The sequence below is a fragment of the Abramis brama genome (genome assembly GCF_963993115.1).
Source record: "Abramis brama genome assembly, chromosome: 19".
In the NCBI taxonomy this organism is placed as follows: domain Eukaryota; kingdom Metazoa; phylum Chordata; class Actinopteri; order Cypriniformes; family Leuciscidae; genus Abramis; species Abramis brama.
The window spans coordinates 10846186-10862167 of NC_139981.1; the positions used below are offsets into that span (position 1 = coordinate 10846186).

At 36.2% G+C, this 15982-nt stretch overlaps 1 protein-coding gene across 3 annotated transcripts in view; it reads left to right on the forward strand.

The window, feature by feature from the left end:
* atrnl1a (attractin-like 1a) overlaps positions 1-15982 on the forward strand; it is a 274347-nt gene that overhangs the window by 15761 nt on the left and 242604 nt on the right. For all 3 annotated transcript variants that reach the window (XM_084093173.1, XM_084093174.1, XM_084093175.1), the window contains exons 2-5: positions 11304-11387; positions 12102-12215; positions 14174-14302; positions 14710-14918. In XM_084093173.1, the coding sequence (XP_083949299.1) occupies positions 11304-11387; positions 12102-12215; positions 14174-14302; positions 14710-14918 (536 nt within the window). The remainder of the gene's footprint in view (positions 1-11303; positions 11388-12101; positions 12216-14173; positions 14303-14709; positions 14919-15982) is intronic.

The following is a 15982-nucleotide window of genomic DNA, read 5'->3' on the forward strand; positions in this document are numbered from 1 at the left end:
CTATACTTGATAAATATTGTTTTAAAAACAATGTGTTGCGCTGAACTATGTTGGATGTGTAAGGGTACATTTACACAACAACGATGTGTTAAAAAAACGAAAAAATAAATAAATCCTTTTGCGTTTTTCACGTACAGACGACAGCGTTGTCAAAATGATCCCCGTTCACCCGGATCTGCGAAAATGACAAAAAATGCTGTATTATGCATGCCAGGCCAGTAGTTGGCAATGTCACTTTGTAAAGAAACACTATGCTCCTATAGACTGAACACGTAATACGCACGTTTTCACAAATTCACCTTTTTGTGGTTTACACGGATACGATAACGTTATCGTTTTTAAAAACTTTGAAACCGGTTTTCAAAATTTTGCATATTCAGGCCCCCAAAACACCAATGCCATGTAAATGAACAGCCACAACCTTTTTTAGTTTAACCCATTTTTAGTTGAAATCCCCTAAATGGCCCCTAAATTTCTCCTCTTTTGAAACCAAATAAAAGACACATTTTTCTCTGAGGATTAAGGTGTAAATTACCTCCTGTTTTTGCATAACTTTGGATAACCTCTGAGAAATCTCATCCTATAAACGGCCCATTTTCAGGTATTTTAAATATAATGTTGTAAAATCCAAATAAGCTTTACATATTATTGGAAAGGGTTTAAACAATGTTTTTCATGCTTGTTCAGTAAACCATAAACAATTATTGTACATGCACCTGTGGAACTTACTACACTAACAGTTTACAGGCGGTAGACTATAAAGGTCACAGTTGCAATAGCTTAGGACATTAAAAAGAGCTGTCTATTGACTCTGAAAATCACCAGAAGAAAGATGCCCATGGTCCCGGATCACTGATCACTGATCACATCTAGTTCTGGGATGAAACTCTAAATGGCGCAGGCTGATAGGTCTTTAACTCATTTGGTAGCAATCACATTATTATCTACTATAGCACAGCTGATTGGTTGCTGTTGCATCAGCGGCCAACGAGCTGCAGCTCAACATTGAAACAAATACTGGTGTGTTGCTGTTAGCTGTATGTAGCGCGCTTTCAGAAACCCTCCACCTTCCCCAGCTCCACCTGTATAGATCTGCTAAGGGGGTTAAATCATGTATGTTACATGTACAGCAGCAGCAGCATGTCTTACATGCTCACAGCAATGTCTGTGAATGTATTGGCAGTAGCGAGTCTCGGTACTTGCTCTGCAGCAGCAGCAGTGTTGCAGATCTATTCCGCCAAGACTATAGCCATTACCATGCCAATCTCCCGAGAGTTGTCATGACAGAACTCCATGAACATGCCACAGACCTGCTTAAGGGGGGCATGAGGACATCAGATGTGGCCAGAGCAATACACTGCAAAGTCCATAATGTAAGATGCCCAAGACAGTGCTACAGGGAGACAGGAAGGACAGCTGATCGTCCTTGCACTGCCAAACCATGTGTAACCATATGTCCATATGTTAAGAAATATGCTGGAAAAAGAAAACAGTTGAATGTGAGAGGACATTTCTTTTTTTGCTGAGTTTATATACATGTACATTCATATCTGTTTATCTGTATGCACAGCAATTCTATATCATATACTTTATTTTGACGTGGAGTGGACGACAGTAACTAAAGTTTCTCATTAAGAAATATTTCTTCATTATTTAGCTAGCATGCAATAAATAAAAATGACAGTAAATATCAAAAGTGACAGTAAAGACATTAATATTGTTACAAAATATTTCTATTTCAAATCAATTTCTAATAAGAATCCTGGAAAATTGTAAGTTTAAAACTAATCCCATCTACACAGTAGAAAGTGTCATGTGAGGGTGTAACCTGTGGGAATGTTTCAGTTTTATCCTGCCCTGTTGAAAGGAAATCCATTCTGTCTCTGAAGTGGTTTGACGGGATAAATTTGGATTAGCCTTGTGCTGAGGAGGCAATGACTTTCAGTCGTTGATTCGGGCTGAGACTCTACTCTGCTGTCAGCATGACTTTATATTGATATCAACTGAACAGGCTATGCTGGTTCAAAGCATCATGTAACAGGTGCTCTGCTCGGAGTAATCTGTGTTTGTGAGTGCTGGCACGTCCACTGAGACCCTTTGTGGACTGTGTTTGTATGTGTTTAACTATCCTTAATCCAGATAACATTACATTGCACTGCTGTCTTGTTTTTCCAAGCCTCAGGGAGTGGTTGTTTCACTATTAAAGCAGTGTTTTTTGGCTGTTGGAAACTGCTTTTCCCAGCAAAAGATCAAATAATGGAACCCCAGTCGCTGGGAAGTGAACTCAGAGTAGCCTAAGTGTTGTAAAATTGTCAGATTACCTTTACCAGTAAGTGTACCACATCTATTATTCTTATATTAAATGCCTTTCTATTTTTTTCCATTGCTACTATTCACACATCAGCACTAAAATGCTCTTAAACCTATCTTTTGCTGTAAATTACCTTTAAACCAGTGGTTCTCAACCTTTTTGACTTTAAGGCCCCCCTTTGTCCAAGACAATATTGAAAGGTCCTTCTATATAAGCTGATAAAGTAAACAAATAAACATTTTGTTTGTCGTTGTATATCTTTATTTTTAGTGGGTTTTTTTAATAGCATTTTAATTAAGATTATAATAGTATAACTAAATTTAAATATAAAATAACAATACTTAACTGTTCCAGTAATCTGTCTGGTAATTCCTTCATCTGTTCAGGTGGAGAGAAGCTCTTTAGTTTCAGAGTGCGTCTAATGTGACATTTTTTACGTTTTCAATACAGGCTTACGCTTACAGCGAAACATTGTGGAGTAATTATGTCAGCTTCTTCAGAACATGTGACTCAAACTCTGTGACAGCAGACTTCTTCTATCCTTATGTATGTGCTTAAAGTGTTAATCGTATGGCTTTGTTCACAGCATCAATACAATATTTTTCTGACCATGTTTCAACATCTTAAAGGCATAGTTCATTAAAAAATGAAAATTCTGCCATCACTTAAGCCACAAGTGAGTTCTTTGAGTCCTAAATACAGATGTTCACACACAGTTCAGTTATTTACAGGAGTGACACCACATTCTATAACCGAACAAATTTTCAGGACTCACAACCGCATTCTTGGACAACCCTTGCTGTGTAAACAGAAGCAGACTGGACAACTAGTTGTCTGAGAGCTGCTCTGCGCTGCACAAACGCATGTCTACCGTGTGTTGCGGGTTTTCATGTGTAGTTTCAGTAACTTACAGTGATCGAGATATGAGCTGTGTGTCATCTGATGGTTTTAGATCTGGTCACTGTTCTCCACCGGAGTTTCTTATGTCAGTTTTGTGTTCGACAAGCGACTTAAATGCTCCTTTCTCCACCCAGGTATAAAAGCTGCTGTTGCTTAATGAAGATTTGATGGATGAACTTGCAGCTTGATTAGACTCTTTTCATGTCAAAAGTGATAAGATGAATATGGTAAGGGCTTGACTCTCGTTGCACGTTCATATAGACCGTATTTGAGACACTACTAATTTGCTGTGTAACAGGAAATTTTGAGATTCACATCTGTAAAGTAAATGCAGTTGTCAATCCCAAAAAATAACAGTGTGAACGTAGCCTTATTCACACTGGCTTAATCTGAATATGCCTATTTCCCTACTAAATAGTAGGTGAAAAAGTAAATGCCTGAAATCACAATATTCATTAAATTCCCCTGGCAGTATTCTGTAGTGTGCATCCAATGGACAATTTAATATCCCATGAGACTATGGGAGAGGATTTGTGAATGGCAGTGAAGGCGACATACACATATATATATATATATATATATATATAATTATTTTTATTATTTTTTATTATATATGGATGCAGCCCCTCATGTTGTTTCAAACCTGTAAGTATTTATTCTTCTGTGCATGGAACATAAAAGAAGATATTTTGAGAAATGCCTCCTGTTACAATGTAAACCTGTTTGGTTACCAACATTCTACACAATATCTTCTGTGTTGCGCAAAATAAAGTTATACAGGTTTGGAACAAATGATGACAGGGTGAGTAAATGATGACAGAATTTACATTTTTGAGTGAACCCCTTTTGAGTTTGCCCTTTAAATCGGCAAAAATTTATTATAGAGGAAGCTAATTGGCAAATATAAAATGTACACCTTGCTTAGTTGATTCATAACAGTTTAATTTGATGAATGAGTAGCACAAATGGTAGATCAGGAAAAGAATGTAAATGTAATTTCAGAAGTTTCCTCAGGAAGGTTGGATGTGTTTCTTCTCTGAACTCAAATGTCAGTTCCATTTTAAAAAAAATAAAATAAAATAAAATAAAATTCCAGGCTGTGGAGTTGAGCTGTCAAACCAGACCATCAAAAAGGACAGCTCTAAATTGGGGGAAAGAATCAGTCTTGATTTGTTCAGTCTGCGCTGTAACTCTTCCCAGATATAAATCCCTTTAGCAAGTAAGATGATGTCAAATGCGCTGCTGCATTAAAAGACCCCCTAAAACAACTCTCTAGGTTGAATGATGAACTATTTCACGGTTTGGTCTATATTTAAATGTGTGTTCAGTCATGAGACCCTCACACTCTGATCTTTAACGTCCAGCTCTGAAGGATTGTAGACTAGCAGTGAAGGACCATTTAAGGCTTGGCCATTGTGGGGTTCTATTAACTTTCTCTTGACCTTATCCCTGGCTCTGTAGATGAATGAATGGATGGTGGGAAACTGACGAGCCGTGACTATCCGTCAGAAACCTACTAATATCAATCTCTGCCCTTGCTGACCCCATTGTCTCTAAGCATGAGTGATTTTTCATTTTTAATGAAGGGCAGTGCCAGTAGGTCAAGGTTATTTATGAAAAACGACCAGTTCTTTCATTATTAGGTCCATAGTGGATCAGTGCGCATGCAGTGGATATGAACACACTATCCAATAACACAGGCTATATTTAATCTTGCAGAAAGGGTGATGTGTTTTGACTGGAACTGACATTGTTGATGACAGACAGTTTTGTAGTGTGAAAAGAACAGCAATCCAGTATGATGTGGGCAACACAACCAGCTAAATATCCCTTGGGGTGTTTGATTCCAGGTTTTTGCTCCAGCCGATATAGTGCACTCAACTGCTATGAACTATACAGGGTTTAGAGAATGAGTGAACAAGTTAGTGATTTCAGACATAGCAAGTCAACTACAACTCTAGGGCTCTAGGAGTTGAGGAATCGACTTTTGGAGTCATATCACCATTTATCGGGCGATAATGCATTGGTATTTATCGTGTCTTTGATAATTCACACATAGCGATCATCAGTCACATGAATGAGAACTGATTTACCTCTGTTTTTAGTTTTTGTCAGAAATCTCTTTCTCCGCCAGCGTTAATTTTTTTTTAAAATAAATTGCCAGCCACCACCAGCATTTTTGATAACTTTCAGAAAAATTGCATGGCCCCCAGAATATTTTGTTGTTGGAATATCTGCACATGCAATATATCAAAAGAAAGAACAGAGCCTCTGCTTAATTTTTTATCTTTTATATTCTATCGCTTGTTTCTGCTCCTTTTTTGCGGAGATTCTTTACTCTTTCAGAAGTTGTGTAATAGCACCCCCCACCATATAACAGTGAAAACACAGAAAGCTGGAAAATTCCGTCAATGGCGGGAAAGCGCTGTTTCATAAATGACAGAAAATGTGTAATTTTTTTTTTACTGTTGGTCACATCTGAATTAAATTAAAATGAACTTGAAATAACTTGATGATCTGTGAGTAAGTTGTGTAAATAAAAGCTGCGTAATCTTCGTGTCAACCTTCAGGACTCCTGCATTGTTTATGGTACAGCAAGTAGTGACCAATAAAAATAGGCAAATGAATTATTCTGTTATTTTATACATGAGACTGCAACAACCCAAGCCTAGAGAAAACGCCTCGCTCCTTAACTTCCGAAAACGCCCACCCACCATGGAAACTGAAACAAGTGATATTTTTAGCTCGTACATCTTTTGTCTCCCTTAACATAACACTTCAATGGATATACTGTTGCTAGAGCTGGCAAGAGTGTCTCTAATAAAAACATTTACGATGTGGTACAGGGCATATCAGACTTGTTAACCACAAAAATGAAAACGTTGTGTCTCCAAGTGCCCATTTAATTCTACGTTCCCATCCTACAATAAACAGTCTAAGAATAGTCCTGTCACCTCTTATAAGAGTGGCGCAGTCTCCATTTAGAGTGTCAGTGGTGTTGTAGTGTAACAGTAGTGCTTTTATAGCTCTGATTTGGACTCTGCATTGTCCAAAAGATGAGATCATGCTTTGCTGAAGGACATTCACTAGCCCTTTGTCTTAATCATTATCTAATAATACATACAAATTTGTTAAAAGTAGTTTGTGTGGATGTACGTATATGTTTTTTTTTTGTTTTTTTGTTGTTGTTTTTTTGTGTATCTCAAGGGCCACGTTGTTAGGTGTAACCTTGCACTATTTCGTTAGTATTATAGGATTGTGTTAATGCTATTGTTTGTAGGCCTGACTTGTCCGAGACAATTACAAATGCTTACTGGTACATCAAATTCCATGTCATGATTAAAGCTACAATTTTTAATTATGAAATTTCTTCCCCTGAATTTACACTATAGTGTAGTAAGAAATCATTAGCAGATGAGGTTTTTGCAACTAATGAAGACATTTTTTATTGTGCCCCTTCTTTATCTAGTATGGTGCTTGAGGGTGGATGCACATTCTTACAAAAGTGCATTTTAACCGATATTTCAGTGTTCACTCCAAACTGTTTCAAACAAACACATCACAGTTGAGTTCTTTACAGTGATGGCTTTGCAGCGAAATAGCTTGAGTTGATTATTGTGTCCTTTTTTGCCAGATGTGGTTTGTATTTTGGGCACACTGTGTTTTTAAATGGGTTGCAAATATTTGTGGGTTAACTGGGAGAAGAATGGAGAATAAAACACTGTTTTGTGATATGCTTGGGTTTGTGGCTTAGCTCATTCCTGTGCAGTTTAAGACACTTTACAAACATTAATGGTATGGGTATTAAAGCCATTTCAGCTATTGCGAGGAGACTCCAGGAAGATTCAGGAAGATTTGATACCTTCCATTTCATTTTCCCAGAGTCAACTAGACTGGGTCTCTTTGGGTTGCTATATATTTCTCCCTTGTAGGTTTTTGGTTTTTGAATCAGAGCGGTCTTTGTTCTCTTCAGAGTTCAGGTGCTGAGGTGAATGTTGCAAGTTATTCTTGAGGTATTCATCTGTGTATGTGGTTGTAGTTCAGAAGGATGCTGTGTGTTCTGTGACAGCAGAATATGACATTAATTGTCTCATTATGTTTGCTTGGAGTAAAATAGGTTTTTAAGTTTGTAATTTGTAGACCAGTGTAGGCTACATCAGTCTCTGGGTGCCTTGGGTCTTTGTAATTAGTTTGTTTTAAGTCACCTTGGAATATTAGAAATATTTCAGAAGAATCTCAATCCTGACCCAGACATCAGTTAAAGTAGGTTACAGTTTATGACACGAGTGAGTGGAGGAGAGGAGATTAATAAGGCAGAATGCTTGGGCAAAGAAATTATTGTGTCCTTCCTCCTGGATATTAGTGTCTCCTCTATTTTAAAAAAATCGACAGATCAGTTCCTCCGTATTGTGATTTAAAAAGTTGTAAATGAAACAAAGATCATTGAAGCACGTTTTAAACAAAAATACTATTTTGTATTTTTGGTTATTGATTAGATGGAGGAAAACTGGCTGAATGTAATCCTGCAGTCGATTGTAAGAAAAAGGCAGGGTTTAAGAGGACTAATAACATTTTGAGTTATGACATTTTTATAAAAAAATATGTAAAAAATAAATAAATAAAAAAGACGCATGGATGAGCTCCTGCTTTACTACGGCCAGGCCCAGACTAAACAAAAGCACAAGGGGATAATCCTGACATGATCAGACTTTTTGCATCAAAAGGTTGAGAGTTTAGCTTTTCTTAAACTGTCAAATACCAGTGCATAGAGTTGAATAATTTCCTAAAATTTTGGAAAACACAAAGTTTGAGTGTTTGTTCTGGTAGTGGTTATGAAAAAGCCACGTTACCTCAAAATAAGGGTAAAGGGTGATTCACTATTGTAGAATGCTCAAAACAAAAGTCATGACGTTTGTATTTAATTTCATGGTCGTCACTGAAGAAAAACTATGTGTCCACTGCATTTAGGATTCAGTGATTTGTACCAGTTGTTCATTACATTATGATGACTCATTGATGCCATGGCTGACCATTTTAGCGCCCTAGCCGAGATATTAATGCCCCCTTTCCCCTCCTCACAACTTAAAGACTCAAAACTTTATTTGTTTCTAGCATTGATTTGATATGTTTTACAAATTATATAAATAAGTTATCTTAATAAGCATTAAATTATTCACCAACTTATGTACATGATTTTATTTTCTGTTCACACTGCAGTCGCTTGTCCATATTGGTTATTATCATAGTAATGGCACTAGTGTGCAATGACTTTGCGTAGTTAGCAACAGGGTTCGAACTAGGGGTGTAACGGTTCAAATTGCTCACGGTTCGGTTTGTTTCAGGGTTTTAGGTTCACGCTTTCGGAACGGTTCGTTATGTGCTATGTTCAGGGAAAAAAGTAAAGCTAATAGAACTAGATGTTTCAATCCCTTTAGTAGGAAACTCTTTACAGTAGCAGTCGGTGTGGAGTGGTGAAAAGGTATGTCATTGGGGTCATCAGGTGGGCACCCTGCTTCATCAACGTTGTGGGCGTTGATTGAAGCCCACAACATCTCCAGAAGGCTCAACGGTGTACCCAGCGTCCCAGGTACAGCCCCCTCCATGCCATACGCTCCATATCCCTGATGGGCTCTGCATGGCAGGGGCGTCCTTCTCCCTGAGTTGGGCCTAAGCCTGACCGCATACCATCTGTCTCTACCTTTCTGCCCAGTTGGGGTCCCTACGCTTGATCCAGAGCCAGTTACTGCTTTTTTTGGCAGCACTTGATATGGACTTGATGGCCTGTTGGAGAGAGCGACCCTTCACCCCTATTTTTCTCAGCAAACTGATGGTAGATGTGGCAACAAATCTCCTACTGTACAAAGGACTAAATAAAGAAAGAAAGAACAAATAAATAATAATAAAAAAAAATACGGATAAATAATCTAACTACAAGCAACAGCACAAATAAATACAATAGAGCAAAGATAAAAAAAAAATAAACAGTGTTTTTTAGGTTTTTCAGGTATGTCTAACATTAGTTTTCAGGTACAGAAATTGAATAAAGTAATCGAATGTAAAATAACATTGCATATTTGACTGTTTAAATTAAAGATCAATCCTTATATTATTAAAGTTACAAAAGCTATTCAATCAAGAGCAGTGAGTGATTTTCTTGTATTTTGTTTAATTACCATTAAAAACAGACAGCAGGAATATTATGCTGCTGTCCCTTTAAGACAACGGACAGAATGATCCAAAAGTCTTTCTCTACTGTATAAGTTCACTTAAGGCATAACAGACTATCTGCTAGGATACTCTCATCAAGACAGGCATGTTACCATGATTTTTATGTGAATTTGTCTGTTTAAGTGCAAGACTTGAAAGAGAACTCAAAATGAGTACACACACACACATATTTTCTCACAGTGCGCGCAAGTTCTCTTTCGTCTTGCCCTCGAATGGTTAAATTGGCAAGGCTTAAATGAGTTTAGTTTAAACACAGATAGCAACGTGTGCTGTTCAGGTCTAACCTGTGCTCGTGCGCTATCAACACTCGGTTGATGATGACTGCTTAAATGACTGGTCATTTGAGCATACGGCACTCGCATTAAACAAAGTTTACAAAGAGTGACCATTTTGTTACATTTTTTAATTATCGCTGTTGTAATGTATTCTTGTTGAGCCAGCATGTGCATCCATCAACAGAAACATACATTAGCGAAACTGTCTGTTTTACACATTGCTATTTTCAACAAACCATAATATAGATGCGTCATCAGATTTGAGTTTTTTTTTTAACCGAGAACCGTTACACCCCTAGTTCAAACAGATGCTGCGAAATGAAATTCAGGACAGGACTTTTAAATTTTAAATTCTAAAAAAGTTAAATAAAAATATACTAATGAAACAAAATGGTTTAAATAAAGTGCAGCACATGCAATGAATGCAATGATTGTGACAAATTTAAGCCCTAGAACTTTCAGTGCATAGAATAGCCAATAGCTAGAAACGGCCCTGATTGCTGCTTCTGCTGGTGATCTTCACCTCTTGTGTTGTTTTTGTGATAAAAATGATTTTCATGGATAAGCTGATCTCTTGACTGATGTGCAGTTGCTGTGACTTGCTCTTTACTGTGCAGTAACATTCTGATCTTGGCCCTCCTCCACTCTCGGACAAATGAGTATTTTTTTTTTTTTTGCTTCAATCCGTTGGGATTATGGCCCTCGTTTCTGTGTTGGAGAAGGAGGGATAAAAATGAGGTGAAAGGGAAAGAGGATGAATCAGGAGCAGTTGGTTGTGCCAATGTCACATGACCAGTTTGTTGGTGCACGTGGATGGTGTTTCGTTACGGTGACGTTAGATGCTGCAGTACTATGAAGGATTTTACTGGACAGACTTTGCAGTCAAGATGTCATATGTCAGTATTTTTTAAATCATTGCTGATGTCTTCTCAAGTCCTAATCACACACTTCATTCAATATCAAACATGCTTGAATTCAAGTTTGCCTTTAAATAGTATTTTTTTCCAATACATTTCAATAATTTTTTTCATATAGGCTAATAATTAGCTGAAAGTGATGGTAGCTCTTTGTGGAAGGAGATATGTCTGTGTTTAAATCATACATACATGATGTGGAGTTTATACAATAGTCCCCCCCCCACCCCCCCTTTCCATGGACCTTAAAGCATGAAGACTTTCCTTTTGAAAAAGGGAGCTCTTTAAACATTTAGTGACTTTTTTAAATATTTGTTTAAAGGTCTGATATTTTTTTTTCTGTTTTTCTATATTCTGTTTGATTTATTTTTTAATATGCATGGAGATTTTGGTGTTTGTGATGTGGTTTGCTGTCTTAAATTCTCCTTCTGAACCTACAAATTGCAGTGGTGTTTATGCTGCTGTACCTATTTAATCTGTTATTTAACCTATTAAGAGAGCATACTGAAACATTATATGCATTATTCCTTACAATATTATTTTTTTGCAAAGACAGTAACAAATTAACTAAATTGTCTAAATTTACAAATATACTGTACCTTATTTTCTCTTGCTTTGCTTTCATCAAGGCCATTTTGAGATATTTATTTATCTTTGTATTTTTTTTTGTGTCAGGTTGACAGAGTCATCAGGATCACTCACCGATGGACCAGTTAACTACAAGTACAAGACTAAATGCACTTGGCTCATTGAAGGATAGTGAGTACCACTATGTCTACTAATCTCTCTGTATGTTTTTTGTTTTTGTTTTTTTTTTGCAAATGTTCTCGCATTTACATCTATATTTATTGTTTACCAGATGCTTTTGTTCAAAGCAACATATAAATAAAAATTAGAATAAAAAAAAAAAAATGTTTGGAGCTAAATTGTTACTCTTGTCCCATTAGTGGACATTGGGTTTAAATATCTAGTTCAGTCATGAAACTCTAGAGGGCACAGGCTGATAGGTTTTACATGCGATCTGCAGGCAATCACATCATTACCACATGACACAAGCTGATTGGCCTCTGCTGATCCTGCAGCCAATGAGATTGCTTGGTCAACATTGAAATATTCTGGTTCAATGTTTGCTGTAATCTAGTCCTGCAGCGTGCTATTGGAGTTCCTCTGAACCTCCCCCAGCTCCACCTGCCTAGATCTGTTACGGGATTTATGTATGTCAATTTATGCAGTAGCATATCTTACATGCTCACAGCAGCGTGTCTGTGTATCTATTAGCAGCAAGTTCATGCTTGCTCTGCAGCAGCAGCAGCAACAGTGTAGCAGATCCAGTCCGCAAAGACCAAATATATTAACATTGCTATATTCAATAACATGCTAAAACTATTCCGAGAACTGTTATGATTGAAATACAATTGTCTTTACTCTTATTATTAAGTGTCAAATTTAATATATTTTCTGTTTTTATTTTAGCCCAAATGCTGTGCTGAGGTTGAGGTTCAACCATTTTGCCACAGAGTGCAGTTGGGATCACATGTATGTTTTTGATGGAGACTCTATTTACGCACCTTTGATAGCTGTTTTTAGGTGAGTAATTCACACACCCTGACAGAGTGGATACAAACTTCCCTAGTCATTTCATATCAAGCAAAAAAGCATTGCATTGACCTAAGACAGAGCTTATTATTTCATGAACAAAATAATATTATACATGATTATATATATATATATATATATATATTGTACATAAACAAAAGTATAACAAAACCATCAACAAATCTTATGTCCAATTCAGTGAAATGAACAGTGAACTTTAACCAATCCATAACACAGCAGAATCAAATCGGACTAAGTCACCCATGAAGTGCGCTTGAAAAATGTATGCTGATCTTTCGTTTGTGTGAACATGTGACTTCTCTTTCCTTGGCGTTACATACATTTTTCAATTGAAAGCATAGCGAGGGTGTTAACCTCTGCTGACCCATGGAATTTCAATTTAAAGTTATTCTTGTTTCTCTTCTATGAAATGGTGCTCAACTACTGATAGTTTTTTTTTTTTTTTTTACAAGCATTAAAATAAATAAAAAAATTGTCAGTCTAAAAATTAAAAAGGTTACTGGCCTATATTTTCTGATTCATGATTTAGCCATGTATGCTGTCATTAAGGAAAATAATGAGGATTAATATTTTAATTAAAATTGATAGAATACAGATTAATAAATGGCATGACATCAAAATGGGGAAAAATGTGCATATCTTAGTTTTTTCAAATATTTACTCAAAATATCCGGATCCCATGTGTAAAACTTTTTTCTCTATGGAGCATGTACAAATATTTTTCAGAATTAAGGCCTAGTCGGAATATGGACCTTAGTTGGTGAATGGTTTGCAGGTAAACATAATCTGTGACTACAGTAAATAAGGTTAAACAAATTGTTTGTGGAAAAAGTATGCTAATTTGGTCCCATCGTGAACTTTTAGGTTGTTAATCGATTATATGTGCTTTTGTTGTTATTTTTTAAATAATCCTATTTAACCATGACATTCTTGGTTAAAAACTACATTACCCATGATTCTGCAAAGAAATCTCTAAAAATCTGAGAAATGGAACATGCAAATTGCTCCAAAAGAACTCTTTAATGGCCACCCACTCCCATGAAGAAATATTTGGATATACAGAATATACATATTTTGCAATAAATGTAAAATATAGTGTTTCTGTATATTTATTTAAAATATTAAATCAATTATTTGTATATCTGTGCTTCATTGTAGTTATTTCCCTCATTACAGTTGTCAAGTACAGTCTTGCATTTTTTTCTTGCAGTTTTTCAAATACTTTTAAGTTTAAGTTTACTTAAAGTTTGTAATGTTGAGATTCACCTCATAACTGTTTGGTTTGGTTTGGTTCATGGCTTATAACTCTTATAAAGAATTAAAAAAAAAAATCCCTATGGGGAAAAATCCTTCCGGAAACAAGGCTGCTGAAAAAATTGGTGGGCACTGTTGCACAATAGCTCACATGTAATGCTGCAAGTAACAATCATCTTTGCTATTAATATGCATGAATATGCAAGGGGAAAAAAGAACATTCTCATAAGGATAATTTGCCCGCCTACATATAGAGGTAACATTAGTCAAGTCACATTAAATGTAAAGTAGTCTGTTTGCTTCTCTATTTTCTTCTTCATTTGAAGTGCTATCTCTTATTCCTTTCTGATGGGATGGACCTTGTGTTCAGATACCTGCTGTATACTTTAGTGTGTGTGTGTGTGTGTGTGTGTGTGTGTGTTGGTGTGCGGTATCTAGTCCATCACATCTCTGTGTCCTGTGGTGTGTCTGAGAGTCCCAGCTGGTTGTCCACTTGTGCTGAAGCACTCAATGTGAGGTTATCTTCTGCTTTATTTGAAGAATATTGGACCGTCAAGAGCATGGAGATTTATTTAGATGCTGTTTGCTTAGCAACAGCTGTCCTCATGCTGAGTGGAACATGTGAACACAAAGGAATTTTATCTGATTTGTGTGTCATACTCTTGCATGTCCAGTGGCCTGGTTGTCCCAGAAACAAAAGGAAATGAAACCATTCCAGAGGTGGTGACCACATCTGGGTACGCATTGTTGCACTTTTTCAGTGATGCTGCCTACAATCTCACAGGATTCAACATCTTTTATTCGTGAGTATCGTTATACAGTGACAATGCTTTCATTTTATATATATATATATATATATATATATATATATATATATATATATATATATATATATATATGAAGAGTTCAGATGCAAAAGCCTCTAAGTGCCATCTGAAATTTTCTTCTAGAATGATCATTTTTATGAAACTCGTATATTTAAGTTCAGTAATTTCACTTAAATGGCAATGAAAATTACCTATTAATTGCCATTTAAGTGAAATAACTGAACTTAAATAAACGAGCTTGATAAAAATGATCATTCTAGAAGAAAATTTCAGATGGCACTTAGAGGCTTTTGCATCTGAACTCTTCATATATATATAAAATTATTTTATTTATTTATTTATTTTTTGTCCTGATCACTCTCTCTCCCTGGTGTGTTTTTCAGGATAAACTCCTGTCCTAATAACTGTTCAGGTCATGGAAGGTGTACTACGGGCAACTCAATTTCTAGCAGTGTTTACTGCGAGTGTGAGCGATACTGGAAAGGTGAGGCGTGTGATATTCCCTACTGTTGGGATGACTGTGGCAGTCCTGACCGTGGATACTGCGACCTCACCGGAGAAAAGCTCTGCGTCTGCAATGACAGCTGGCAAGGTGAGGTGCTGAAGAATTGTTCAGATGTCTATATGATACTACTGTATAGAATAGCTCCACATTGTCTGCAAAATGTTGCAGAGATTTTTGATATTGTATATATTTGATATAAGATATGATTTGATATAAGTTTTTACTTTAAAATGTTTTGGGGTCAGTAAGATTTTTGGTTTTGAAATAGATTAAAACCATTATTTTAGATTGTAACATTTTTTCACAGTATTACTGTATTTTTGATCAAATAAATGTAGCCTTGGTGTGCACAACTTTAAAAACAAACAAAAAAACATTCAAAATATTTCCGATTCCAAACTTTTGAACAGTAATGTACATTCATGCATTTTTCCTCAAGATGTTGATTACAGAGTTCCATGACTGCATATACCTGGAATATTTCTTAAGCCACCTAAACAAATATACTAGTAAAAAAACTGCTGTTCATGTTTCATGTCAATAGTGCCATCTGCTGGTTATCAATGATAATTTGGTTAATTTTATGATGCACGTTCAACATGAGGTGAAAATATAGATATACAATGTTAATACTAGTTATGCATACACTAAATGACAACAGCATATCGTCTTAGAGTCTCAATAACATTCCTCCAAAAAGATGTCAGAATTTACCTGCTAATTATGTTATATTGGGAACTTTTTGCACTTAAATTGGCTCATTCTTACTGTTGACATTGAAAATGATGCATGTGTTTTTCCCAGGATTAAAATCATCGGTTAATTTCTTGATTGCCGTTTTGACATAGTTTCCACCTGGACATTTGTCATATTTGCTAATTCTCTTTAATGTATTTGCCCTGTTTTGATCTGCTTTCCTGGGACATGTATTTATTTTGTCATCATTATTTTTATAGAGATATAAATTGTGCTTATCAACCTTGATTGACATGGCAATAAAATTATATTACATTATTTTGGCAGTTAAAGTTTTGGGCGGGTTTTTCTTGGAGTTGGGCGTGTTTTGATGAGATTTTGGGCTGGAAATGGTCGGCCCAATCTGGCAACACTGTGCATCGACTCTAAATCAGAGATGTCAAATAAAAAACACC